The following is a 25,778-nucleotide window of genomic DNA, read 5'->3' as shown; positions in this document are numbered from 1 at the left end:
CCCCCATAAACTCCTTGCTGGATCCGCCCCTGCGGTGAGAAGAGAATAGAGAAACAAAAATGAGTGTTCACTCTATTTCATAGCATTGATATGCAACAGGTCCTGATACCCCTGACGTGTCAAAATTAAATGGGAGTCCAAAAATTTTCAGGCTCGTGACGACAAACAGAAGCAAGAACGACAAAATCGTGTTCCTCGATCTTGAGATTATAAAAATCTTTGACATGCAAGAATTCTGCTTGCCTTGAACACAGAGGAAGTACGGCTGGGTTTATTTTTTTACTTAAGCAGCTAATGATTTGTTTGCCGCAGCCACAAGCGTTTGCATAAACCTCTATACTTCTGATTGACTATATAGTGAACCATTAGCCGTAGAAAATTTGAACATGATATGGCAACTCTGGTGTGTGACGTAGAAAAGATTACGTCATTAACCATTGGTATTCTGTGTGACGTATGAATGACGCAATTGAGTGACATCCGTTTGTGCGTTACGCCATCATTGCATCATCACACTCACTCAGCTCATTGATATATAAATGTCTAGCTGTAGCTTCCTTGGATTGCAATGATTGGCAAATATTTGATGGCGGGCTACACTGCTGCTTTACAGGACCGGCCTTGGCATGACTGGCAAGTTGGCTTATTGAAAGCTGGCTGCACGAATGCATTACAGGGGCTACGCGTCTGCTTTTCATCACTTTCCCATCGGTGACTGCTGTTACCGAAGCAAGCCTATTCACTCGTAGTGAGGTTTTGGTGACAGATTTCAGTCGGTCTACATCACAGACATCTTATTATAACTAGACTGCGCTTCTCGTATTTCGATTGAAGAAATTGAAAAAAGGCGGCGGCCATTGTTAGTGTCTCAAACTCGCGTGAAAGCTGCGCTGTTAACAATAACATTTCTGAGCTGGTTGCGCTTCTGCAGAAAACTAACTTGTTAACTATAATTTAGAACTTTGGTGTAATAGAGGTTTTATTCATCTACGAAATGAATAAAAGCATGTGTTAAATTGCACAGAATTATACATACAGTCTATAATATAAAGCAAAAACACTGCGATGCGAGAGCACGTATACGATACACTGAATGCATCATTTCCAGCAGTTCAGCAGAACTCTTACCGTATTCAATTTGGCGTTACAGCTGAGCTGATGATTAGCCTATTGTAAAAATAGCAACAAACAGTTTATTACATCAAACCTAAGCGAATGATACGCTATAGTATAGCGGCTATAACGTCGGCCTATAGCTCAACAAAATCAAAACAAATTAAATATTCACCAATACTGATGTGATGTCGAAAGGAAGTGGTTTATTGGTGTTTCGCTCTTCTTAGAGCACATCAGACAGACTCAGGTTTCGAACCCAGACCTCCTGGTGTCTACAGCCAGACAAGTCTGATATTTTAACTACTCGGCCCCCCAATGTTCCATGTCTCAATGGTGGCAGATTAGGATTATGTCTGCTTAAACCCCTCTAGTCGACAGAGCTTATGCGATCTCATAGTAGCCTATATACCCAATTAAAATTCACAATATGTCACTCTACAAATAATTTTCTTTATTCGGAGTTATGTTTATGCGTCTTGCATAGCCTACAAGTCGCAATGCACATAGGCCTAAGCGTCTGCCTTCATTAAGCAGATACAAAATACAAGGTAGGCTAAAGGTTATTTGAAAACTGGAACTAAATTCAAAAATAGCCTATCATTGGCCAACAGTGCGCATAATCATAATAATAATAGTCGTGTTTTTATTTAAGCTCATTGCGGCAGTTAACTTTTCGTACGTCTTTCAAATGATTGCCTTGTTCAAATGCTTTGGAAATGCCTTAAAACGAGTGGGGACAGCGTTGTCTCGTAAAGTCACTCGCTCACCACAGCGATACATGAACTCTTCCTTGAAATGATCAGAACAAATAAATGTGTGTTTAGAAGGTGTCCAATTGGCACGCTTGACGTTCGCAATCCATAATTTTCTTCGTTCTTCATTGGTTGGAAATCTAAGCAACGTAAAATAGCATGATACGTTATAGGCTAATGTAGTAGCTATAGGCTATATACTGAAAGCCCGATTTCACATTTGTTTTGTTTTTTTATAAGAAAAGCGCCACACTTTTTGTCCAAAATATAACAAAAAAATCACAAAAATCTCCGCCTAGAAGGAAAAGAAATTAGTCAGTGTCAGTCCGAGGATAAAGATTCAAAACCAACCAACCAGTGTTATCGTTACAATAATAGTATTTTCTATTTTCTCATAGCTCGCTAAAAGTATCACAATATTTTCATACCTGTGAAATGAACGCGGAAATGTTCTCTTCGCAATTGATTCTTCATCCTCGCTGCATTTACTGCTACTCCTTTTATCATCTGAATTGTATTTTCTTCGTTTGCTACATCCATATGCACAGCACGCCATATCTAAAGTCCAGGGGTTTAAGGTTTTTATTAAAATTTTATTAACCCCAGAATTTGAAACACCAATTTTTGAACTAGCGTTTTTTTAGAATGAATAGATTTTTGAATTTGAAACGTAAGAATTATCGTAATTGTCATACTATACTATAGGCCTACTATATTATATGTAAAACTTGTTTGTGCGGAGGTATATAAAGCACTTTCAAAATAAAAAAAAAAGCAAGCAATTACGTAATTTAAAATTAACAAATTCCAACAATATGTTTGCGATTGTAGAACAGCAAAGGTGAAATCATACAAACATTTCGTCATAGAAGTGAATTGCGGAGATATTTATTAGTTGTTATTTCACAGCAACTTGAAACTGAAGCTATTTCTTTAAAAGTTATTGTTGACGAAATCACACGAATTTACGTCATAATGCAACGTTTTGCTACAACGGAGAAAATCGAAAGCCATCAATCTCTATTGAACAGAATCCTGGTAAAAGCTGCGGTTGTGTTGTTGCATAGAAAACTATTTGTTTTGTCAATTATTTGTTCACAACAATTTAGTTTTTTAAGAAACGCAAATATTATGGGAGAATTACATTTTGTAGAAAGTTAAGTTGTGTTCAGTCGTGTTCTCATTGCTTTAAGAATTGGCGCTCCAGTTGTTTCAGGAACGAGGAGGCGACTGATTCTTAACTAATTAATTCATCTACTTCTACTTGCTTTAAAGTATCAGGTTTGGTGGCCGTGCTTAACTACTGTATATTTATCGATTCATATACCGCAATATTAAATCCTTTCATGCACGTCTTAAACCATTATGGTTTTGCCACCTTTTCCTTTTGTTGGTTTTGTTCCTGTATTTCTTTTTCACAATATCATTTCTTTTGCATTCTGACAAGGAAAAATAAATTGAATTGAATTCAAAACAATGAAAATTCATTACGGGTCCCTACAAAAGCATTGGCAAACGCGCGGAATAGGTACACTAACAATGGCTGACGTCTGAACCCGCTTTCTTCAAAAATCGTAAACGAGAGAAGTGACGATGCGCGGTCTAGTTATAATAAGATGTCTATGGTCTACATAATTGTCTACTTTAGCTTGATTTAGTCGCCTACCTATTTCATGTCAGCTAGATGAGTTGTTGTTACATACATAGGCTAGGTTCAGTTAAGTTATTTTTTCATAATTTGTTAGGTTCCAGTAGAATGTCATATCATTATTACAAATGCAACATAAAAGAGGGCAGATAGTTATGAAAGACTAGTGTACCGGTACAGTCATCCAGTTTATGCTATTAGCTTATGCCAACATCTGCATGTTTTTCATTAGAGCTTTGGTAGAGAGTTCGTCTTGTTGAACCATAGACATACTGTACAAAGCCAAGCAACCTATAATCAGATTTGACATAGTAACTGTACAACATTTACAAAAAAACTACATTGAAAAAATTTTCGAATGTTTTCAACATCACATGATGTTCTCTTCAGAAATAATATAGGTATATTACATTAATTGTATCTATATCTAAACAAAATACAATGCTTAAATATTAAATTTATCAACAGAAAAAAACTGCACAGTGCTTCTGACTAGCTCAACAATAAATATGAGAACCTCAAAGGTCACTGCATTAAACAGCATTACACAGATCACATGATGTGGTATGTACAGATAGGCAAGGTGTGAAAAACTAATTAAAAATACACAGAACAAAAAAGATGAGCCATAAGCATACAAGTGTTTGTTTAAACATGCATTATTGTGTTTTATTAGCAGGGCTTCCAAAATCTTGGTTTGATATTCAGACCTGCCCCTGGATCTGATCTCAAATTGCTTAATAGAAACGTTGCTTTGACATGTTGCACGGGAGAAAATGTGATCTTTGACTGTGCTTTTTTGTATAGAATTCAAATTCAGGTGTTTCTCAGCTCTAGTCGATAAATGCCTTGTTGGCATACCGATGTATGTCAGGTTGGGTGCAACCTAATTCATCTCCTGAACACTTCATCCCCCGATTTCGTCCCCTGAAGAGATTGAGAGAAAAAATAAAACAAAGCCGAAGTCGCTGATTGGAGTTTCCGCAAACATTTTAAAATTATCTCTTGAATTAATCATTGAATTTTTATGGGCCACCACAAAATAAGTGTTAATAAGATCATTTGTAATGGATCCAAAATAGGTGTCAATATTTTATTGAAAAAATAGGTATCCATTTAAATGGAGGAGACTTTTCAACTGATTCATTTCATTCTGGAAAAGCTAAATTTAACGGGTCCGAGATAGAAGACATAAAATTAGTCCAGATTTTCACTTTTTTGGACAAAGAGCTTTGTATTATAATTTAAAAGTAAACCAGTGTATATTTTAGGATAAAAATCATAAAACACTTCAAATGTTTTTGTTTCTATGTGCGCTAAAAAGAAGTAACCACACGGCATTTAACATAATCGATTAAACTTGAACAAAACTATAAGCTACAAACGTTTTCGGCCATACACACGTTAGCCCTTATCAAGTAACAAAAAATAACTGCTTATCGTATCTACAATGAAAATGAATAACTGATCTAAACACTGAATTGAAAAACGAAACGCAAAATGAAACGGCAGAACATAGGAGAAAGGCACATCACATGGCGTTTAAATTACACCAGGCAAAGACGCATCATATGACGTATCAAGAAAAGACGTTGAGTAAATAAGAAGCACCTGAGGCAAACAACTGTGTATTGAGGATTGAGGCGAGGATTGTATGATTTTATTAGCAAAGCCTCGTGGATTTTAGTGTCGAATTCGGTGAAACATTTACGCATAATTCTAAAGGACTCCAAGGATGGTTTGTTATTTGAACATGTTTGACAATCGAATATGTGATCTTTAATGGCACTTTGCTTGTTCAAATTAGTTAAATCTAAGTGCTCCCTCACTCTCGTGGCCAAATGCCGCGTAGACATACCGATGTATGTACAATTCGCATCATGCGAACAAGTGAACTTGTACACGACATTTGAACACAAGTAGGAGGGAGTCCTACATTTAAGCTGAAAATAATAGCCAACTTTGAACGTTTTATACACAGGAACAATATCCATGTTGAACTTCATTTTGATAAAACTTGACATATTACTGACAAAGCGTCTCGATGCTTTACCCACAAAGGGAACTGTAAGACAGTTTTTCCATTCACGCTCGTCCGCTTTCAATTCAGTGTTTAGATCAGTTATTCATTTTCATTGTAGATACGATAAGCAGTTATTTTTTGTTACTTGATAAGGGCTAACGTGTGTGTCACGATTTCTTTCTATCTCTTACCAGGAAAAAGACTTGGAAAGGTTCAATGACGTAGTTTAATGGGTCAAACCGAAAAGCAGTCAATTAAATGTCGAATAATTCTACTAGTGAAATGATAATCTGACTTCTTGAAGAACTTTAACGAACGGCTTCTCAAATAACTCTAATTTCTGCATCAACTACCAATCCACAACTCATAGCACAACTCTCATAATCAACTCATAATAATCACCATAATAATCATTACACAAACTACACCACTATTTATAGTTGGTTGTTCAGTCCAGTAACTTCGAGAAGGTTACGTAGTGTTGCATCACACGAACTCATCGTCGGTCACGTAGCATTTAAATGTAAACAACAGAAGTCTCTAGAATGTCACGTAGGGCCGAAGGTTGTAGAAAACACGTTACATAATACAGATTTCGTAATCAGAGGTTACTTCAGGTCATAACCGATAATAACACATCGCACCAGAATTCTACAACCAAAACAACACGTTCTGTCAAGACGCAAAGCAGCCTGACGCGAGGCCTTGCACATTGATTGTGACAGTGTGTATGGCCGAAAACGTTTGTAGCTTATAGTTTTGTTCAAGTTTAATCGATTATGTTAAATGCCGTGTGGTTGCTTGGTTGTATATGTCTGTGGTTGAAGAAAGTGACCTCTTTACCAAAATTGTACTAAAAAGAAGTTGGACCAAATGGAGAACCCATGGTGGTGCCATCGATTTGTTTAAACAAGTGATCATTATACAATACATGAATAATTGAACATTATGTTTGGTTGCCAGGTTTTATAATTTTATGAAATCCTTTTTGTCAATCAATTATTTTATTTTTCGTCATTAACGTGTCCGGGACGAAAAAGATACTAACTACAAAAATCGATATAAACCTACCAGCACGTTAATGAATGGGAAAAGGTGGCAAAACCTTGAAAGGTTTAAAACATGCCTGAATGAAAAATTATGTAGATGGCTATATATCAGTAGTAGTTAGCACAACCACAAAACCCAAAAAACAAATAGCAAAAAATAAAACAAAAACAGAGAGAAGCACACATGTAGTAATGAATGACAGACTAATGAAAAGTGTTGTGAATTGAATTCGCCAGTTCCAATATTGATGTGGATGAGCAGTCATAATAATAATAATAGGATGGAGAAAGAAAACCGGACATAAAAGAAACCCATCCTCACTTCTCAGGCAAAAGCTCGTTTCGATGTGGCCCAGGAGAGCAGGTGTTGAGCTCTTTCTATGGTCAGACTGCACATCACACAGTAGCCTAAGACGATTGAGGTTTGATATCCAGTTTAAGTTATTGTTTCTTGTCCTGGTGGGTGATGGAATGGATGAGCTGGTAGATGATGCTGTCCTGATGGTATTGATGGAGCTCTCAGGGTTCGATCTTAACGCTAGTCCGCTAGCCTATGGCTAGTGAAAATTTGCACGGACTAGTAGAAATGTTGCAGTACTAGTTCGATTGGCTAGTGAAAATATTCGCCGGTGAAAAGTTTTGGTTTACAAAATGGCAATTGGCGACGTCACTATGAAATACTGCAAAAATTTGCTTGCCAGAAATTGCACGGAGAAGGCTGCATGGAGAAGGCTGCAAAGTCGGTCAACTGAGCACGTGACTACTTTTTTCGTTTTTTTCCCTCTTTGGATTGCTACCTTGTCGTAGTTGAAGAGCTCGTGTGCCTCCTTGACCTAAAGAGTTATGCTGACCCAACAAGCCAGACAGGTCTGACGGTAGAGGCCTAACCAAACGCAATCCATCCAATAATCCACTTCTTTTGACAGTGAACGAATATTATGTATTGTACCACCCTGGCGAGTGGCGTGTCATCTCGTACTACAGATGCACACAATGTAATATTACAACATAAATAAATATTAAGCACACACCGCATGCCACATTTATTTTTTATGTTTTAAAATTGCATTGGTGCGTCTGTAGTACGAGCAGGTGTTTTTGTGCGTATTGTTGCTCTCTTGTGCGTACTGAAATCTGAAAGCCTTTACTTTAGTTAGTTTCAGTCTAAGCCAAAGCACTTATCTTAATACGTCATCAGACAAGTGAAAAGTCAGTAAACTGGTCAGACTAGTGAAAAATCGTGCGGGCTAGTGAAAACGGGGAGCAACTAGTCCGGTGGGCTAGTGAAAAAAAAAGTTAAGATTGACCCCTGAGCTCTCATCCCCTTTTGCGACGTGTCATGTTGATTAGAAATAATATTGATGGTTTTTCATAGCAGCACGTTGGTAAAAAAGCGATGTCACATCAAAACTTACCATAACATTATTGGGAGGACATTTAAAATCTTTCAACTTTTTCATGAATTGTTTAGTTAAATTTAATATGTACCGTATATAAGTGTCGAGAATATATGGTTTTATGATATTGTCCAAAAATTTTGCCAGTTGATGTTCTGGAGTGCTAATCATTGAAACGACTGGTCTCGTGAGATTGTCTGGCTTGCGTAGCCTACTTTGATCAAACTAAACAATTTTCCTGGGCCACTTCCAGTCAGAATCAGAGATTTTATCATGTCTTTGTCAAATTTCTTCAAATATTTTCCAATATAGTATTGAATTACCGGTACTTTTGTTTAGAAATTATTAGATGTACCGGTACTTTAACATTGTTGTTGATTTCAATGAATTTGGGGCGACGGGGCGTTTGTCATGGAAGTCAAACCATGACCATCTCCATTCTCCAACATACAGCCAATTGGCTACGGTACTGATATACAGTAGTCCCCGCTTATTAAGCCCATGGTTAATAGGCCCATTTCGGGCCAGTCCGGAATTACTTAACGTATATGAGTGGCAGAGAATCGTCCCCTGGCTAATAACTCCACCTGCTTAATTAGCCCAAAATTGTCCTGTCCCAAGGTGGGCCTAATAAGCGGGACTACTCTATATTATCTTATAACAACATTATCTCCCAGGCGTAAAATTGTTTAATGAATTTTATTTTAAAGTGCCCATTTATTTGGGTGTACAAACTTTAGATACAACTTCACTAAAAAACGCTCCAAAAATGGCATTGCAACGTGTATTGGGAAAATGTTTGATACATTCAAGTGAAGCAAAATATGAAACACTGCAACTTTTGCATTTAACCAAGAGTTGGATTTTACCAGTGAAGGTGAGTTAAGCAGTGAGCACCTTTTGTTAAAATAAACCACAGTGTACAATTGGAATCCTCTTCAAACGTTTAAGTGGAATCTTCACACATATGTTTTGTAGCCTATGCCTATCAACGTTCTTTTGTTGCATGTGATTTTTAGGGCCCTATATAGGTAATTCTCAGAACCAAATGTAGTGGAGTTTTGCTGGTAATCAGTAAAAATTTACATGCTAAATTGGCATTTGTTAATTACAGGGTTGGAAAAAATCGGATTTTTTTGATTTAAATCGGATTTTTTTGATTTAAATCAGATTTTTTTGATTTTTTTTTATATAAAAAAGCGTCGAGTCTATTTGGGGGAAGAGATCATTTTAGTAAGATAGCAGAATTATTTTTAACCCCTTGATTGATTGAAAGGCATTGCTTTGCAAGTGTTTAATCATTTTTATTATCATATTGTAGGCTAACCTGTCTATTGCACATATTTTTAAGTAGGTGTGATATGTTGCTTTATACTAAATCATAATGTGCATATCGAGATTGAGGTACGTCTCAGACTGTCATCTCACTACACTAAGATCTTTCCTTACGTTTGAGCACACATCACTTTGCTTTTTTGCTCAACTGATGCATAGCCTACAACCAGACTTTTTGCAAAGAAAGTTTAACTGTGTAATATTAATTATGTTACCGACGTACCATACCAAAACAATAAAAGTTCAGATGACACAAAATTGCAGTTTATTTTGCATTGAGAAGTTTGTACATAAATACAAGCTCGCCAGCTTTTGCAGTGCCCAATCGATTTCGAACTTCTGATTGAACCAGACCAAAAGTGGAAAAAACTCGCTCAAAAACTATGTTTAGTGAACAACTCTGTTTGTGAACTGCCAAGTAAACTAAGTTGCCTTTCAAAACATGTATAGCCTATAGCCATTAGCCTTTAGTATTTAAATATAACTTTTGTATTACAGAGAAGCAGTGAAACGTTTGTTGATGTTTTTATTTTTATTTTAGCAAATAAAAAATCATTTGATTTTTTTAATTGATTTTTTTGATTTTTATTGTTTAATTTAAATCATGATTTAAATCAACCAACCCTGGTTAATTATGCCGAAAAATGTTTAGCTACTAAAGTATGATTGCTGGTTACAGTAGAAATCTCTAAACTTTTTTGCATGGAACCTTGTTTGATTAATTTAAATATTTTACAATTCCACATTCTTATGAACAAGTTTTATGTTTGTTTACAGTGTACTTTTATTGGTGAGGAAACATGCTATTTAGCCTGTATTCAGGCAAAACTGTGATCATGCTTAGGTCTGCTTTAAAATGTATGATCGAATATTGGCATATCTTTGGTGAATTTTTATGCATTTATTGAGTTGTGTTAGTAGGTTTAATTATACGATAAAATAATTTGAATTTTTTCTAGTAACAGTGTGAAATGACACTGCAAAGTGTGTATTTACATTAAATTATTCAAAAACTACTTTACACTACATTGCATAGAATGCTCATTGCTCACTCTTTAAATGTAACTGGTGCACTTGTGATAACATAAGATGGATTATTATTGCTGATCAATTAGTATTTTTTATTATGCTTTACTCATGATTTTGAATTAGGTACATATATTTAGCTTTTGTAAAGATATTGTTTCCAAACAGTTACAAATTTGAAATTTATCTTTTTTAGTGTTTGTTTTTTAAGCCTAGAAAACAACTAGCATAGTCAATAGTCATCATGGATAGTACTTTGAACCTTATTTTTTGTAACTTAAAAACAGCAACTAGGCTATAGTATATAATATATGCAATGATTGTGATTGCAAGAGGTGTCGCCAGGAAGAGTTTGTTTTATATCTTGGTATAGGAGTCCATTAAGTCTCTTCTGGTCTATGAAATCTGATGTCTGCATTGTGTCTCGTTTAAGATGAACAGCTTGTCGTATCGTGTATCATTTTCTTAATAAAGAAATATATGTTGCATATAGTTCTCCACAAAAAAGCAATTATTCTGTTTTTCAGTGTGTTTGTGTAAAATCTCAGTTGATGGTTTTGGTTCTCTTGTTGATGTGGAAGTGCTGTCTGTTGTGATGTGAAACGTTTACACTTACAAAAACATCAGTTAAACACAATGAGTTGACATTGATAGCTAAAGCATTGATTGGTTTTTGTTACAGACAGAATCAATGCAAGCCAGATGGGTGAGCTCTTTTGGAAGACTTCTAAGTGACGTAAAATCAAATACTGAAAACGTCACGTCATCATCACCTCCTCACCATCCTCGGAAAATTGACGTTCAGTCAAAACTGAATAACGTTAAAGAACTGCCGCATTTTCGAGAAACTATTAAAAAATCTACTGAAACCGTCCAAACCGAGTCCCGAGTGTCTCCCATTGATGATAAGGTTCATCCTGATGTACTCGAAGCAAGGTCTATGAATGATGGAGGCTATCGACTTCCGCATCCGATATGGTCGTCTGAGGAGGTCGAGTCTGTTCAAATTACTCATACGCCACCAGACGGGGTAAGAGTTTTATTTTTATTGTTCGCATAATCGATAAACTACTACACCGACAAGTTCGACATGTTTCGCTCTCAATTGTCGCTTCTGCCGCGTGCCGGGAGCTGTTGTATGACTGTGGACTGTGGAGAGACCATTTATCTTGTGTTCAAATTCAGTAAATTAGTAAACAAGCGAGAGATGATGCCAGGACGTCTTTACGAGATGTGTAGGCCACGTTAAACTTGAGTTTAACCGTTTTTTGACGTTCATAAGTGTGTACAAAAAATCAGGTTTTTATCCCTACTGGTACTTCAGAGTCAATAAACAAAAACAAATAAACGATTGCAAGTTAGGGTTGTGACAGCAAGAAGGAAGGTCTGTAGGCAAGTATTAAGCTCCTACTCTTGTAACCACTTACTAATACTGGAATATTAATACTCTTGCATGGGTATGCTTTGAACCAAAATGGAATTTATTGATAAACTTATGTTTGTTTGTTTTCAGAAAGTGGATAAGCTAGCGTACTACACTGTGCAAACTTTGAGAGGTTGCTTTGATATCTTTTCTGGTTACAAATTTGCTTCCATTAGAGGTCGGTTGGACGAAAAGCAGTGGATAAAGCGAATCATCTTTCTTGAAACTGTTGCCGGCGTACCAGGTAATTGAAAATCTCTGCACACTTGTTTCTGTATTAGTCAATCAACCAGCGAGAAGCGTTTTTATATTTAGTCTAAAAACTAAGACACATCACGGATTAGTGAGCAATCTGTGTATAGTAAACAGCACCAGGTCCATGACATATCCGTTTATTTAATACGCGTTGGCAAAATCTGCACCCCAGGAAAACCTCGTTGACCAACAAATTAGGGCTCCACGTCTTTTAGGTGCAGACACCTAACTGTCTGCACTTAAGAGACGTGCTCAGCAAATTAGCCATGCAGTCTGTCAACACGTCTAAACGACAAATCGTACAACGACATTGCAGGCTACTGCTTGTTTGAACCTTTACTAACTTTGCCAAGGTAGATTGTGGGGTAGGTCACCAATTTGCCGTGAATTTGGTGGTCATGCACTTTTCTTGCTGTGTCGTACGTTTAAATGAATGCTCTTGTATCTTCCAAGGTATGGTTGGTGCCATGGTCCGTCATTTGATATCCCTGCGAAAGCTCAAGCGTGACCACGGTTGGATACACACGCTTTTAGAAGAAGCCGAAAACGAGCGAATGCACTTGATGACCGCAATGCGAGTTGGTAATCCAGGACTGATAATGAAGAGCGCTGTTGTATTAGGTCAAGGTAATAAGAATATTTTATTGTATTTGAAACACAATCATTTGATTTTTTATGGCTATGGTACGCAAGAAATTAAGCACAGCTGTCTTAACGTCTGACAATTACCTCACAGTGGAAGTTCACCTTTGCGTTCCTTTTCGGAATTTTTACCAGTTTGTCAAGTTAAAAATAGGCTGTGAATGATTTTTTTGATCATGACCCGAAGAAGGCTTACTGAGCACAGGAAACAATTTGACTAGCACAAGATGGCGTAAGTTGCGCTTTCCGATACGTTCTTGATTTCCTTGCCTTCACAAAGACTTTTTGTGTATTTCAGTGGATAAATGTTAGATGGAAATAATCGGAAATATAATCAACCAATAACAAAGACGAAATGAGTTAGCATTCAAGAACTTTAAGCCAACTCCACACGTTATATCTCTGTATGTTTCAGGTGTTTTTGTCATGAGCTTTTCCCTTGCTTACTTGCTTTCACCACGATTCTGTCATCGATTTGTTGGATACCTGGAGGAAGAAGCAGTGAAAACGTACACGCAATGTTTGAAGGATTTGGATGAAGGAAAATTGAAAATGTGGTGCCGAATGAAAGCTCCAGAGATCGCTGTGGAATATTGGAAACTTCCAGTAAGTTTCATAATATAATGCTATTTTGTTGCAATTAGAGATCAACGGTGTTACCGAGCACATTATTTTTCAGGCGGATGCAATGATGCGAGATGTGATTCTCGCCATCCGAGCAGATGAAGCTCATCATCGAACAGTGAATCATCAACTGAGCAGCCAGAAGGAAGATGATCCTAATCCTTACCCTCCTGGTGAATGATGGCATGGTCGTTTAGTGGTCAGCATTCTATCTGCAAACTCTGATGGAACATTGTCTGCACCATGCACCCTACCGCCATTTTCTTGACCCACTCCACAGCCTTGATTGCCGATTTCCACGTTTTCTAAACTTCCACGCTGAATGTGTTCAAAGTGAATTAGGCTACTATACGCGTATTTATAATCTGAAGCTCGCTGCAGATGGGATGTTTTGACCGCTGACTCTTTAACATTTGACAATTTTCCCTTATGAGCCAGCTGACTAGTGATTGTGACCTAGCACTCAGCCTCACGTGTGTGAGTCACATGACTGCAATCAGCTGATTAAACCTTGCCTTCTAAATTCTGTTTGGTTAATACACCTCATATGCTGCAGTGACTTGCAGATTGCAAATATGCCTTCCGTTGGCTACAATGCGTTTGTCCTTCGAAATCAGGTGACTCGTTCACATCTCATATTTGCATATCTCGGGTGGCAATCACGCTTGAGTAGATGTTGTCATCGTGTTTGCACTACGTCTTGCTGTAGATTTTATAAATATTTAGTTAGCTCGCATGCTTCGTAATCCATTGTTTAACCACGTAATCTACATGGAGTATGAACATCATGTTCTCTGCAAAAATGGGCTATTTTATAAAATTAACTTTTAAAGGCACTGCAGTTTTAGGCATGCGTGCTACTACATTTTTCACATCTATTCAAGATAAGCTTGGTAAGCGTAGTTTCTGAAGGAAAGGACCTGGTAATGTATTCGAGTATAGCAATATGAGTAACTCATCATTTCACTTCTCGGCCCTTGGTTTCTCTCTAGTAGGGTAGTTATTACTGTTTGCCACTTTATAGTATTTTTAGCAGTGATTGATCGCATTATAAGTTTAATTGTTTATTCGCTTGTTGTATGAGATGTGTGATCTTTGATTTGCGCTTATATGATATTTTATTAGCCAATGTTTTTCATCAGCATAACTTCTGTTACATGCTAAGTCAAATGGGTCCTCTGCTTCCGTCGATTACTTAAGTTCAGGCAAGTTAAGCGAAATCATTTCAATACGGGTATTTTTCGAGTTAGAAGGAAAGCATGTTGCCGATTTATCGCTCAAGTACAACTCAGTAACTCAAATACAAGACAACTCAGTAATTTTGTTCACATCAGCCTATGCTACGAGTTCTAATTTGCACATAATGGCTTGCATTACCTGTGCTGTACAGAAATCGAACAATTTGATCACAGTTTATTTCTTTACAATCGTCGCCGGGCCCCGGGTGCGGAATTTTTTTTCCTCAAACTTTCTGTCTTATTTACATATTTCGGTAGGTGTAGTCATACTGGTTACTGCGTGAATGTTTCTGTCGGTTTCTTGGCATAAAGTTTGTATTAATACCGTGTGAATGCAAGCGTTTTATCGTTGGCTTATTCAGTTCAGTGGTTTCATCTTGTGCCTATTGTTCGTGAAAACGACGGTTCGACGCCAATCGAAGTCAACTTTTTTTTAAATTAATTTTTGCGGTGCACAAAAGCTTTTCAAAAAAAGTAGGGTGAGGGTTAAGCTTATTTTTTATCATGATTGCAGAATTTCATTAGCAAATAGTTATTTCGGAATCTGAATCAACCAATCTCTAAAACACTTTCGGAAAATCTTACTTTGAAGAGTGACCAGAATCAAGTTCTTGTCTCAATTTCTTTAAACTAGGTGTCTCCAGGCTTTTTTTTTTCAAGTGCATTGTTTAGATTTGGACCTGGAAGGCAAAAATTAGCTGCTGACTTTAAAAACCGCGCGAAAAAATGAATCGGTAAAAACAGTTAACGCGCGCGGTAACCAATTTGGCGCCCTGGGTCGCCCGACTGAAGCAGCAGTTGGTAATTCGGTTGAATTAATTCTTTTGAATCAATAAATTTTGTTTGCAAAGTAATTATGAATTGAAAGCCGTGTAAAAGCTTCTCTGCTTTCTTCACCTGTGAATATGCTGACAAATTGAAAGCGTGTTTCGAGTTTAATTCTATTGCACTGTTACGTAAAAGTATAATTTGTCATTCGCGCCGTTGTTGTGTTTGCAAAATATTGTATCCGTAAACTAGCGATTTGAGTGTCTAATATTAATATACAATGCTTATTAATAAAATGGCTTGCCTTTGTAGTACCAACACTTACGTAATGTACTTTAATGAACTACCTGTAATGAGGGGCTGTTCAAATATCGCTTGACCATTGCTAGCTGCAACAACGCAAATACGACAGTTCTGGCCACATAAGGGTTGAGCACCAAGCCATCTTAGGATATTTAAACAGCCCCTGAGTTACGCCACTGGTTGAAATACAGTGCTGTAGCACAAATACACAAATTGCATCTCAGCTTTTTTTTGGCAGGCCCAAACACTAGGTCTAGAACAGCAGGTCTAGAATTTAGATTGATTTGCAACTGAAAACTTCCGTAAGCCTTTCTCACGCGAATAGGCAAATCGATTTAATTCAACGATAACATAAATAAACTATCATAAAGAGAAACATGGCCTTGCGACGACAAATTTCCGTTTGTGCTTGGTGCAACAAAGGTGCATGCTAAGTATTAATCTACTTTGCGCTTGCAGAAGCAATCGGGCACACGAATCAAACGAAATGAGCAATCATTATTGAAGGGATTACTCAATGTACGGTGCTCAATTACTCATCCAATATGATGTAGGCTAGTGATATTTCAATCAGAACTAGAGGATTCGGACAAGCACGGTTCTTTAGTTGAGGATGAAGCTCGTTTTGACAAAATTCCATTCCTTGTCGACTGTTTAGTTCTTTTTCTTCCACGAGTTGGTTTATTTTTGATATTTTTATCAACAGTTTCCGAGCTACGCGGCTTGGCCATGGCAGTGATTGCTCTGACGACTCTTTTGCTTCTCTTCGATTTTTGCATTGGCAGCAAGCGTGGAAAGTAACTTGTTATCTGGGCTTGTGAATTCCGCTCAGCAGCTCGCTTTAACACAGGCAGTAGAGATTCGTCGACTTTTCCCCTGAAATGTAATTGGATATGAGGAACAGAGCGACTTTTTCACTGTATCCATGATATTAATAAGTTCTGAAATACCCACTCGCAAGTGCAGGAGTCGCACAAAGTAATTGGAACTTCCTCCAATATTTCATTGACCTCACATTTAAAGATTATTGGTTTAGATTCTTTTGTAGGAGTTTGTATCCATTAAAAATATGTTTATTCATCTAATGATTAAATTTTTTAAGATTAAACTGCAATTCAAGATACATATAATCGACGATTGACTAAAAACACTTCTAAATTAAGTCAAGCCGACGTGGTTTCATTCCTTCACTAATGTACTTTAAGGCTAAAAGAACACCAACTCAATTTTAAACGGTCTTGGTAAGATTAGGAACTGTTTCCTCTGCGTGAACTTGTGGAGCAGTAGAAATCAATCATTTACACATAGCAGGTCACAGATTTTTATTACCGGTACCCAATTCTTTTAAAGAGTTACATACTTGGTCCAATGAAGCCGTCCGATCAAAAAATCTCTGATCGCATCAAGGTCCGGCATCCCCCAGGAAAAAATCTCCTTTGATTCGCACACAGTCGGCTTCAGGTAGGCATCTGCTACTAGCTCGGAGGGAAAGCCGGATGGCAAAACTAACTTGCGAAGACTCGCTCGTATTTTAGTTTCTTTATTAGAAATGAAGCCAACCTGCATATTCAAAATATATGAAATTCTTGCGTGTTAAGTACAATAAACAGCTATGCAAGATCTTCATCAGAGTAAAATTTAACAAAAATAAAGAGCTAAAAGAGTGTGCAGTTGTACACTACCTGTTTATGCGCGGAATCCCACCACTCTTTGAAATCTTTCAAACCCTCGATGCCTTTGCCTGGAAATTCCTGCATAATCTCCAAGGCTGTAACGGGACCGACCCCGTCAATCCCTTGACAGAAGACAAATGATAAGTGACATTTTTATTGCTAAAATAAGGTTTCCAATGCCATTTTTCCCTATAATGTTTAAAGGCAATGGTTATTTCTTTGAAAAATATAAATCAGTTGGAAAAATAAAACCTCTAAGCGTTAAGTGCTCCCTGATTTACCAACCTACAGTGTAGTCGCTTCCACTGCAAAGGCCTATGCTGATCATGTGATGTCTTTCAAGGCCCAATTCAGCTTTGATGTCATTGATGGAGTACAAAGTTGGGTCTCGTTTCTTGGCAAAGACATCCTTGTACACGACGCGTCCACCGAACAGCCAAACATCCGAATCGTCAGTAATCGTTCCCATCGTCAGACCAGCGTGGTTGAGATACGCACACTGGGACTCGGCTTCCTGCGCAAGAACACTTTAGTAGAGTGAAATGCACAGTCTAGATGCAGCAGGCTAATCTTAAGCAATTTTCCAACGAGCAAAATTCGTTCAAAAACGTCTACAAACGTTGAATTTATACAAAAAGGCAGATTTTGCGGCCGGATTTACCTGGGGACTGACTAAATAAGGAACACCAAAAAGCTGCAACAATTGCTGACTCTCCGTGGTAGCGGCATCCGACACATCCCTTGCTGCTCGGACAGAGGAACGCATTTTTTCTATTAGCAAAATATCTTCAGCTTCCAGTTGCTCCGTCAACATTTCAAAGTCTTCTTCACCTTCTAGCCACTGATCAGACACATTTAGGCCGCCACTGTAAAGATATTATTAAAACACAGCGTTAAAAAACATGTTTTGTAGGCAAGATATTCATAAAATACATCGTGATAAACCAGTTGTTCGATCAAGTGTACAACGTTTTTTTTTTCCTTAGGCTAGTCATATAGCGAGCAATCGTTCGGAAAACAACTGATCCTGGCATCAATCGAAAGGCAAACATGACAAAAAGACAGAGTTATAAATATATCTACTTCTATTTCAGTTACAAATATAGGTATTCACCTGGTTTCGCTGTCCACATCAGCGAGTGATTTTACCTTTGTCAAGTCTCCCTGACTTTCTGTAGCGTTATCTTCGACTTCAACAAAATCCACCAGTTCATCTGCGCTGACGTTGCATTTTTCAGAAACACTATCCACTGCCAGTGGGATAGGAGATTCCAAGGGAATTTGTGAAACGTGATTATTAATTTGAGTCGTATCAGCATTGTCCTGTTGAATGGTAGTTGGGTTGTCGTTATCTTCGCTGGATGGTGATTTGGGCTGAGATGGAAGCTCGAACTCCGGATTCTCATCAGGACTAACCAGTAAACTTTGGTTGTTCACATTGCTCTGTGCAATGGCAACTGAAGAAGGTTTCCTGAGAAATGCATCAAGCTCTTCCTCTGATGAAGAAGAAATGGCTTCAGAGTTTAGTTCATCGTTTAGATTTTGTTTCAATAGTAACGTACTGGATTTTTCAGCCGAGCTCAGTGAATTCACTGTTGAGTTGGGTTGAGAAGTTTCCACTCGACTTAGCAGAAGAGATTCGACAGGAGGCTCAAACGAAATTTGTTCATTGGCAGTTGGTTTAGCGTCGCCTGACGTTGAAGCGATGTTAGATAAGTAAGCAACATCTGCGTCGGATTCAGCTTTCTGCAAAAGTAAGGAAGTAAGCGATAAAACCTTCAACGCAGAAACATCCCATCACACTTTAAACAAAAGCTCTACACAGCGTTTAACAAGGTCACAAGTTATGCTAATGTCGAACCTACAACTATAGTGTTTTACAAACTTCGTCAACTGTTTCAGTAGATTCGGATTAACCTTGGCATCAGCTTTCTTGGAAAGTTTGCTGATGAGAACAAAATGAGTTTTCTCATCCGAAATCAATCGATTTGCTGTCACATTGCTCATGTCGTAACCATCACCCATCATTGACATGGCGATCGCATTTTCTTCTTGCATTTGCTTTTCTATTTTTTCGATTCTGCCAGATAGTTCACGTTTGGCCAAAATACCTGAATATCGTATTGATATTATTGACTGTATTCCGTTTTATCAAAACCAAAGAGACAAAAAGTTCAAAAACTAATGCTTGACTTACTACTCCGACAAAAATTGCATCGCAACTATTTACAATTGTGGAAGAACTGCATCGTTTCAAAAGCAAATTCCCGGTAACAAGGTAAACCACTTGTCCTTAACAAAGCTGAAAACAAGACATCTCTATTCTCTGCAGCTGCCTGGCGAATCACAAATGAAAGCAGAATAGAGCTCAAATACAACCTAGTTCCGTTCCTCTGTAGTCCAGAATCAGATATCGACAAACATAAATCGTCAGTTCCATTGAGTTTAAGGAAGAGCCATTGAACAGCCAAACGAACCGAACTTTTGAGCATTACTAACACAAGACTGTAATCTACCTTGCAACTGGTAATTTGAAAACGATTCCGATTGATCTGGCATAGCCTCGATTTGCGTTCGTCGTCTCTTCCGTATTTCCTTAATATCGTGCAGCAGCTCGTGCTGTATGTCTGAAGGGAGCGATTTGAAGTCGCTTGAGTTTACATCGACTGACATCATTTGCTTAAAATCACCCTGGAAAAGAGCCAACCAACAAAGCAAGCATTATCTTAGCTGACAAGTACAGTTTTCACACTGAATCAATCAATAGAAATAATAATCGACCTTATCAGCTGTTTTTTTTCATTTAAATAGAAAAATCTTGCTAAACGAAATTGTAGCAACTTTCCATGAAAACTTTAACACATAATTTGTAATTACCGCCATAGCAGTGCCATAAACAGCTTCCCGGGTGGATGACCTTTTGTGCCACTGGTCTTCCTTTTCTTCATCGGAACTATTCAAAAGATCTTGACTTCTCTGGCTTTCTGGCAACTTGTACAACTCTTCCTCTTCATTGCAGTTAACTTTTTCTGTCATGAGAAATTACGTTATCTTGGACTTTTTAGAGAAATGGACTAAGGATTAACAGGATGTAGATGAATTATATATTGAAGTACGGGCATTGGAAAAAAAGGAAAGTGACTGAGGAATGTACAGTACTTTAGAATTGGCGACTTTAAAAACACATCTTTGTTTATGAATAATGAACATTTAAAATTCATGAAAATCGAAACTGTAACGTGGATGCGGTGGCTTGCTTGAAATTAGAGATGTACCGATATATCGGTATCGGCATCGGTGATATCGGCCATTTTTTGAGTATCGGTATCGGCAAAATTTGGCCGATACTGTGACCGATACAAAACATGTAAAAAAAAGACGTTTGCTGCGGATTTTCTGCAGAAGCAAAGATATAGATTTTTTAAAGTAGTAACTAACGTCACATTGAAGTAGAAAAATAACAACCTGTTCAAATTTTTGATACCTCACACTCCCATGACTTCATGCGCGCATCTTTTGGCATTGTTTGCTTACAGTAATTCTTTCACTCAAACAAAACGTTTTGTTTCAGCAGTTTTGTGTTGTTTGATTCTTAAGTTGTGAAGGAGACTCGATTTCTCCAATATTTATCATTTGTGTTTCTTTTTTACTCTCAGCAGAGGATAAAACCAGGCCAAGACTACCCAGGTGGCGGAAATGTGTAGTTTTGCATCGTTTTTGCTAAGGATGTGCCGATTAATCGGCATCGGAATCGGCAGGTATCGGCAATTTTTGGAGAATCGGCATCGGAATCGGCATCGAAAAAAATTGCCCATTCTTTATCAAAGTTTCCTAATCAAAAGAAGCGCTTAATGCGTTCAACAAACAATCGTGTGATTGCGCAAACGTAATCAAACCAGCTACCCGATAATCTTTTTTCACGTGTTTGCTAAGCAACAAGATTGGCTGCAACTCTGCGTTCGAAAACAATACTAATTTCTTCACAAGATGTTTTTCTTTTTTCGCCTATTGATGCACTTTGAATGCAAGGCTGGTGTGTTACTTTTTTAAAGGTTTTTGTATATTCAATACCGCTGCGTTCATTTTCTTTTACACTCAAGTCTTTTTCTCTTCTTGTTTCTGGCACCTTCTTGATTCTTGAATTCTGCGAGAAAAATACTGCAAACCGCACAAGATAACATTTTGCACACTGCATTAAGCTACGTTTATTTTGCACTCTGTGAGCAATGGCGATTTTTCTCTTTTCACTGATTTCCGCGACAAATAAAACGCGTGTCTATCACCACTTTGTAGCGCGCAAAAAGTAAACAACCACCGTAAAAAATCACGCTGTCTAGAGTAGGCGACAAAGTGAACGCTTTTAGACACTTCAAAGGCAGCAACTTGTAACAAAATTGCAACCACTTGTAAAGCGCCAACTAAAAGCAGCTTTAATCATTTAACCAAAGAATCGGCATCGGAATCGGTATCGGCAAAAATTCTGTAATCGGCACATCCCTAGTTTTTGCGTTGTTGGACGTTTGAGGGACCCGTGTGGCTTGGTTGTTTTTGGTGGGCTGGTTCTGTCAGTTTGTGATTTGGTTTGCGCCTTTCATTATGGTGGACTCACCAGGCTTGAACAATGTCGTGGCGGATTGGGTGGGGGGCGGTGGGACTGGAATCCTCAGTGAACTAATCAATAAGTGGTCTTGTTGCGCCTGGGATGGCGGCCTCATTGTGGGGGTGGGAGTGTCCTTCCCTGCTGTTGGCATGGGGCTGGGTGCTCACTGGTGCGGCGGGCTGTTGCGATTTGCTGGCCATAATGGTGTAGCTTCTACGCTAGCCATTTAGACCATCCAATCAACTATATGTTTCTCGGCAGCCGTTTTGTAGCAAGAATTGACATCGACAAGAATTGAAATGGCTAGTGTGGAAGCTGCACCGTTGTGGTGGGCGGGTTGCGGCAGCTCGCTGTGCTGGTGAGTGCTCAGCCTTGTGCTGGTGGCCGGGGGGGACGCTCCTTTCTTCGCAATAAGGTCGTCATCTTGGGCGCAACAAGACCATTTTGATTGGTTTGGTGAGGATTTGTGGTCTCATTGCTTTCTTTTTGGGCCTACTTATTCTGCCATGACATTGTTTGGGCTTGGTGAGTTTGTTGTGGCTAAGGGTGAAAGTTAAATCGCCGACTGGTGAAGCCGGCTTGCTGGGGGCAGCCGAGTTGCACGGGTTTTTTGAGCGTTTGGCGGGGTGGGAGCGATGGAGAATTGTACATTTTTGCTACCTGGGTAGTCTTGGCCTGGCAAAAGCTTTTCAACCAAACGACAAGCGCCCTTAGGTTGCACATTACTTGTCGAATAGTTTTTGTACGACTACAAAAATCACTTGGTTTACATTTTACATCTTATTATCAATTATGATAGCCTATTTGGAGAGTTTACGCAAACACTTTATTAATTTTTCAGAAACTCAAATTATGATGTAATGTTTCTTCCCTTATACCCCTATCCTCAATTACGGTGGCCTTTTATTACTAAAACCTACTATTATGACACAACAATGCGGTTGAGATTGGTCTTGAATCTTTAATAAATTATGCCAATTCAAATCTTTTTTTAATAGTTTTATGCATATAAGGTAAAACTTAACATTTGATATATTTCCTTGCAAATACCAAAATTACTTCTTTTTGTAACACCAAAGTATCGGCCAAAATACTGATATCAGTATCGGTATCGGCCTAAAAAAGTGATATCGGTATCGGCCAAAATATTGGTATCGGTACATCTCTACTTGAAATACCTATATTCCAAATATATAGATCTGTTATTAAAGGTTATTACTTTCACTGCTTCATTATACCTGACACCATAAGACAATTGTTTTTGTTACAAGCCATGAAACTGGTTTCAAAAGTCTGTTTATGTAGGCATTTTCCAAAAAAACGTATACGAAATCTACCACAACGTAAACATCGTCAACTGACTTCCACAGTGCTCAGAAAATATCAATCGTACTTACTAATTTCTTTGATGCTTCTATCAATTTGAGAAGGTTGAGTTTCAGAATTGGATGCCCTAAAAGTAAAAAAAAAAGCCAATTTAAGACTACAAACAACAATCCAACCTTTTTCCAATTCAAAAATTAAACTGAACTGATAATTTTCTTTCTAGTGTATAGCCAGAATTCCAAAAAATTGGAACTTTCTTGATATGAAAACAGCTTATCGGGATTTTTTTAACATAAGAAAACTCACTCTGATTCTTTCTTTCCTTTGATTGCAGTATTTAGCACTTGTCGTTTCAAATAATTTTGCAACAACTTCTCTGAAGCAGCTTTGCTTTGCTTAACATGCGTCTGCTTTTTCTGCCGCCGTTCCTGCAATGTTTTTTGCTTCAAAAGCGGCGCTTTACCATCAAACACAAAAACTGGCTTCACACCGAAGTACAGTAGCTTGCATATTCTGTTAAAACAAGGCCAAATTTCAAATGATTTCAACACGAATCTGACATTATAATATCAAATTGTTATGGAGATGAACCTAATTGTGCAGCTTAATTGATTAAATTTCATGTAATGCATAAACAATATACTGTATCATGAATATATTTTTTTTTAAATCCAAGGCCATTGAAACACAGTACTGTACTAAAAATACAAAAAAAAATTAATGTTTATCCAAGTACTGTAGAGTGCAATTTCTGGCATGTGATACTTAATAATAATAATAATAACAATATTTATATAGCGCCACATCCACAGTCAAACTATGCTTCTGGGCGCTGTACAATGTACGTGACAATGGTGATAGTTAATATAATACGGTACTTTCAGTCATAATGTTCATTGAAATAGAACGTTTTCAAGCGAGCTTTGAATTCATTTAAATTTTCAGCTTCTTTTACACAAATAGGCAAACAATTCCCGAAGCAGGACATTAAGGCGCGAACAAAACGACGCAGAGACAAAATGGCACAGAGGCAAAACGGCGCAGACAAAACGGTGCCAAAGTCAATGTATAGAACGATAATACTCTGCAACCATAACGAAAGTTTATGTGTGAATAAGGATTTTTGGAGCTGGTATACAAGTCTCCCCCCCACCACCCTTGGCAACTCATGACAAAGAGGAATTGACCAAAACATGTGAACAAAATAAGGAAAAGGTTCTGAGCTTGTTACGTTGACTTTGGCGCCGTTTTGTGTGCGCCGTTTTGCTTCTGCGCCATTTTGTATCTGCGCCGTTTTGCCTCTGCGCCATTTTGTCTCTGCGCTGTTTTTTCTGCGTCGTTTTGTCTCGCGCCGTTTTGTTCACGCCTTAATGTCGTGGACCGAACAATTCCAGCAACTGGCAGCAACAACTGGGAAGGTGCGATTTCAATATTGTGTCTTACATGAAGGGTTGCACAAGAGCAATTGATGTTGAGAACGCAAAGTTCTGGCAGCTTTATAATGAACAAGCAAAGTGTCCAGACAGTTCGGAGCAAAACCATGGAAAACTTTATAAATTAATAGACATATTTTGAAGCGAATACAATACAATACTGAAAACCAATGCAGGGATTTTAGTATAGGAGTGATATGCTCACGTTTACGTGTTAAAGTAATTAGCCAAGCGACAGCATTCTGAACTCTTTGAAGACGCAAAATAGTACAATGTGGAATGTTATTTAACAATGAATTTGAATAATCAAGCCTGGATGTTACAAGTGGATGCGTTACATAAAACGTTACTTACTTACATAAAACTGCCAATAAGTTTTTTACCTTTTACCGGTTAGGCAACTAAGATCTGTCAAACAATTCAACTGCTTTATAACAGAGAAAAACAACAAGTGATTGTACTAACCTATGAAATAAAGTGATCAAATGAGCATCACTGGCTGAATGACCATGCAAATCTCTCATTCCTTTAATGGCCATGTTCAGCCACAAGCTCACATCTGCAAGTAGTATAGTGTTTGTATTACAGGATAACATGAAGCAGACTGATCAGTATTGCAAAGGCAGTGATACTCACTCCTTTCAAAAATTTTGAACCTCGTTGATAAAAACATTATCATGCACTTTGCAAACATAGGCCTATTGATTACAAGTCAAAACATTGCCAACAACACTTGAAAAAGTGTGAAATTTGATGAAAGATAAACAAGGTAGGCTACATTCCTTGAAAGTTTATCCCAAGTTATTCTAAAACAATTAACAGTTTGTATCTAGCAATTACAAGACGCTCACAGATCACGGTTAACCAGCTGGCATTATAACCAAGTAACTATCTTTTATCACATATGAATACCTCAATACCTGATCTGTAAACTCTTTGACATAATAATACCAAAATTTTTAGACTTTTTGAGACTTTTTACCTATTGCTAGAACTTTTCCTTCCAAAGATTCCAGTGTCACTGGTTGACCTGTTCCTTCCAAAAGTTTCCATAGCCCTTTTACTCCCATCTTTCATCAACACATCAAGAATGTAACAAACAACTTAAATCATCATCACAAATAAGGTACAGCTTAACTCTAACATA

General features: G+C 37.8%; 3 protein-coding genes across 3 annotated transcripts; 1 reads left to right on the top strand and 2 right to left on the bottom strand.

The window, feature by feature from the left end:
* Positions 1 to 973: 973 nt before the first annotated feature.
* On the bottom strand, positions 974 to 2,549 carry LOC145780096 (THAP domain-containing protein 2-like). Its single transcript, XM_082591811.1, has 2 exons — positions 2,297 to 2,549; positions 974 to 2,008 (listed from the first exon to the last, which is right to left on the bottom strand). The coding sequence occupies exons 1-2, from the start codon at positions 2,422 to 2,424 to the stop codon at positions 1,801 to 1,803; spliced, it is 336 nt and encodes a 111-aa protein (XP_082447937.1). The 5' UTR covers positions 2,425 to 2,549; the 3' UTR covers positions 974 to 1,800.
* A 6,118-nt stretch (positions 2,550 to 8,667) lies between these two features.
* On the top strand, positions 8,668 to 15,506 carry LOC145779449 (alternative oxidase, mitochondrial-like). The gene is made up of 6 exons (XM_082591042.1): positions 8,668 to 8,862; positions 11,029 to 11,376; positions 11,860 to 12,013; positions 12,478 to 12,651; positions 13,082 to 13,272; positions 13,346 to 15,506. The coding sequence occupies exons 1-6, from the start codon at positions 8,755 to 8,757 to the stop codon at positions 13,469 to 13,471; spliced, it is 1,101 nt and encodes a 366-aa protein (XP_082447168.1). The 5' UTR covers positions 8,668 to 8,754; the 3' UTR covers positions 13,472 to 15,506.
* Positions 15,507 to 15,744: 238 nt separating this feature from the next.
* On the bottom strand, positions 15,745 to 25,762 carry LOC145779447 (DNA excision repair protein ERCC-5-like). Its single transcript, XM_082591041.1, has 13 exons — positions 25,614 to 25,762; positions 25,097 to 25,190; positions 23,505 to 23,711; positions 23,270 to 23,325; positions 20,150 to 20,301; positions 19,789 to 19,963; positions 19,190 to 19,383; positions 18,387 to 19,018; positions 17,934 to 18,138; positions 17,558 to 17,786; positions 17,282 to 17,394; positions 16,960 to 17,159; positions 15,745 to 16,475 (listed from the first exon to the last, which is right to left on the bottom strand). The coding sequence occupies exons 1-13, from the start codon at positions 25,699 to 25,701 to the stop codon at positions 16,166 to 16,168; spliced, it is 2,655 nt and encodes an 884-aa protein (XP_082447167.1). The 5' UTR covers positions 25,702 to 25,762; the 3' UTR covers positions 15,745 to 16,165.
* Between the last annotated feature and the right edge of the window lie 16 nt (positions 25,763 to 25,778).

The sequence above is a fragment of the Aplidium turbinatum genome, chromosome 11 (genome assembly GCF_918807975.1).
Source record: "Aplidium turbinatum chromosome 11, kaAplTurb1.1, whole genome shotgun sequence".
Taxonomy (NCBI): domain Eukaryota; kingdom Metazoa; phylum Chordata; class Ascidiacea; order Aplousobranchia; family Polyclinidae; genus Aplidium; species Aplidium turbinatum.
The sequence above is the reverse complement of the archived record's forward strand: the minus strand, read 5'-3'. Positions and strand labels throughout refer to the sequence as shown.

What these genes read in the sequence shown, in the direction of transcription:
- LOC145780096 (XM_082591811.1), bottom strand. Translation starts at nt 2,424, where the DNA reads ATGGCGTGCTGTGCATATGGATGTAGCAAACGAAGAAAATACAATTCA. An exon ending in TTTCCGCGTTCATTTCACAG is followed by an intron (nt 2,009 to 2,296) that starts GTATGAAAATAT and finishes TACGTTGCTTAG; the next exon opens with ATTTCCAACCAATGAAGAAC.
- LOC145779449 (XM_082591042.1), top strand. Translation starts at nt 8,755, where the DNA reads ATGGCATTGCAACGTGTATTGGGAAAATGTTTGATACATTCAAGTGAA. An exon ending in AACTGTTGCCGGCGTACCAG is followed by an intron (nt 12,014 to 12,477) that starts GTAATTGAAAAT and finishes GTATCTTCCAAG; the next exon opens with GTATGGTTGGTGCCATGGTC. An exon ending in CGCTGTTGTATTAGGTCAAG is followed by an intron (nt 12,652 to 13,081) that starts GTAATAAGAATA and finishes TGTATGTTTCAG; the next exon opens with GTGTTTTTGTCATGAGCTTT.
- LOC145779447 (XM_082591041.1), bottom strand. Translation starts at nt 25,701, where the DNA reads ATGGGAGTAAAAGGGCTATGGAAACTTTTGGAAGGAACAGGTCAACCA. An exon ending in TTGATCACTTTATTTCATAG is followed by an intron (nt 23,712 to 25,096) that starts GTTAGTACAATC and finishes TTGTTTTAACAG; the next exon opens with AATATGCAAGCTACTGTACT. An exon ending in CCAAGAAAGCTGATGCCAAG is followed by an intron (nt 19,019 to 19,189) that starts GTTAATCCGAAT and finishes TTACTTTTGCAG; the next exon opens with AAAGCTGAATCCGACGCAGA.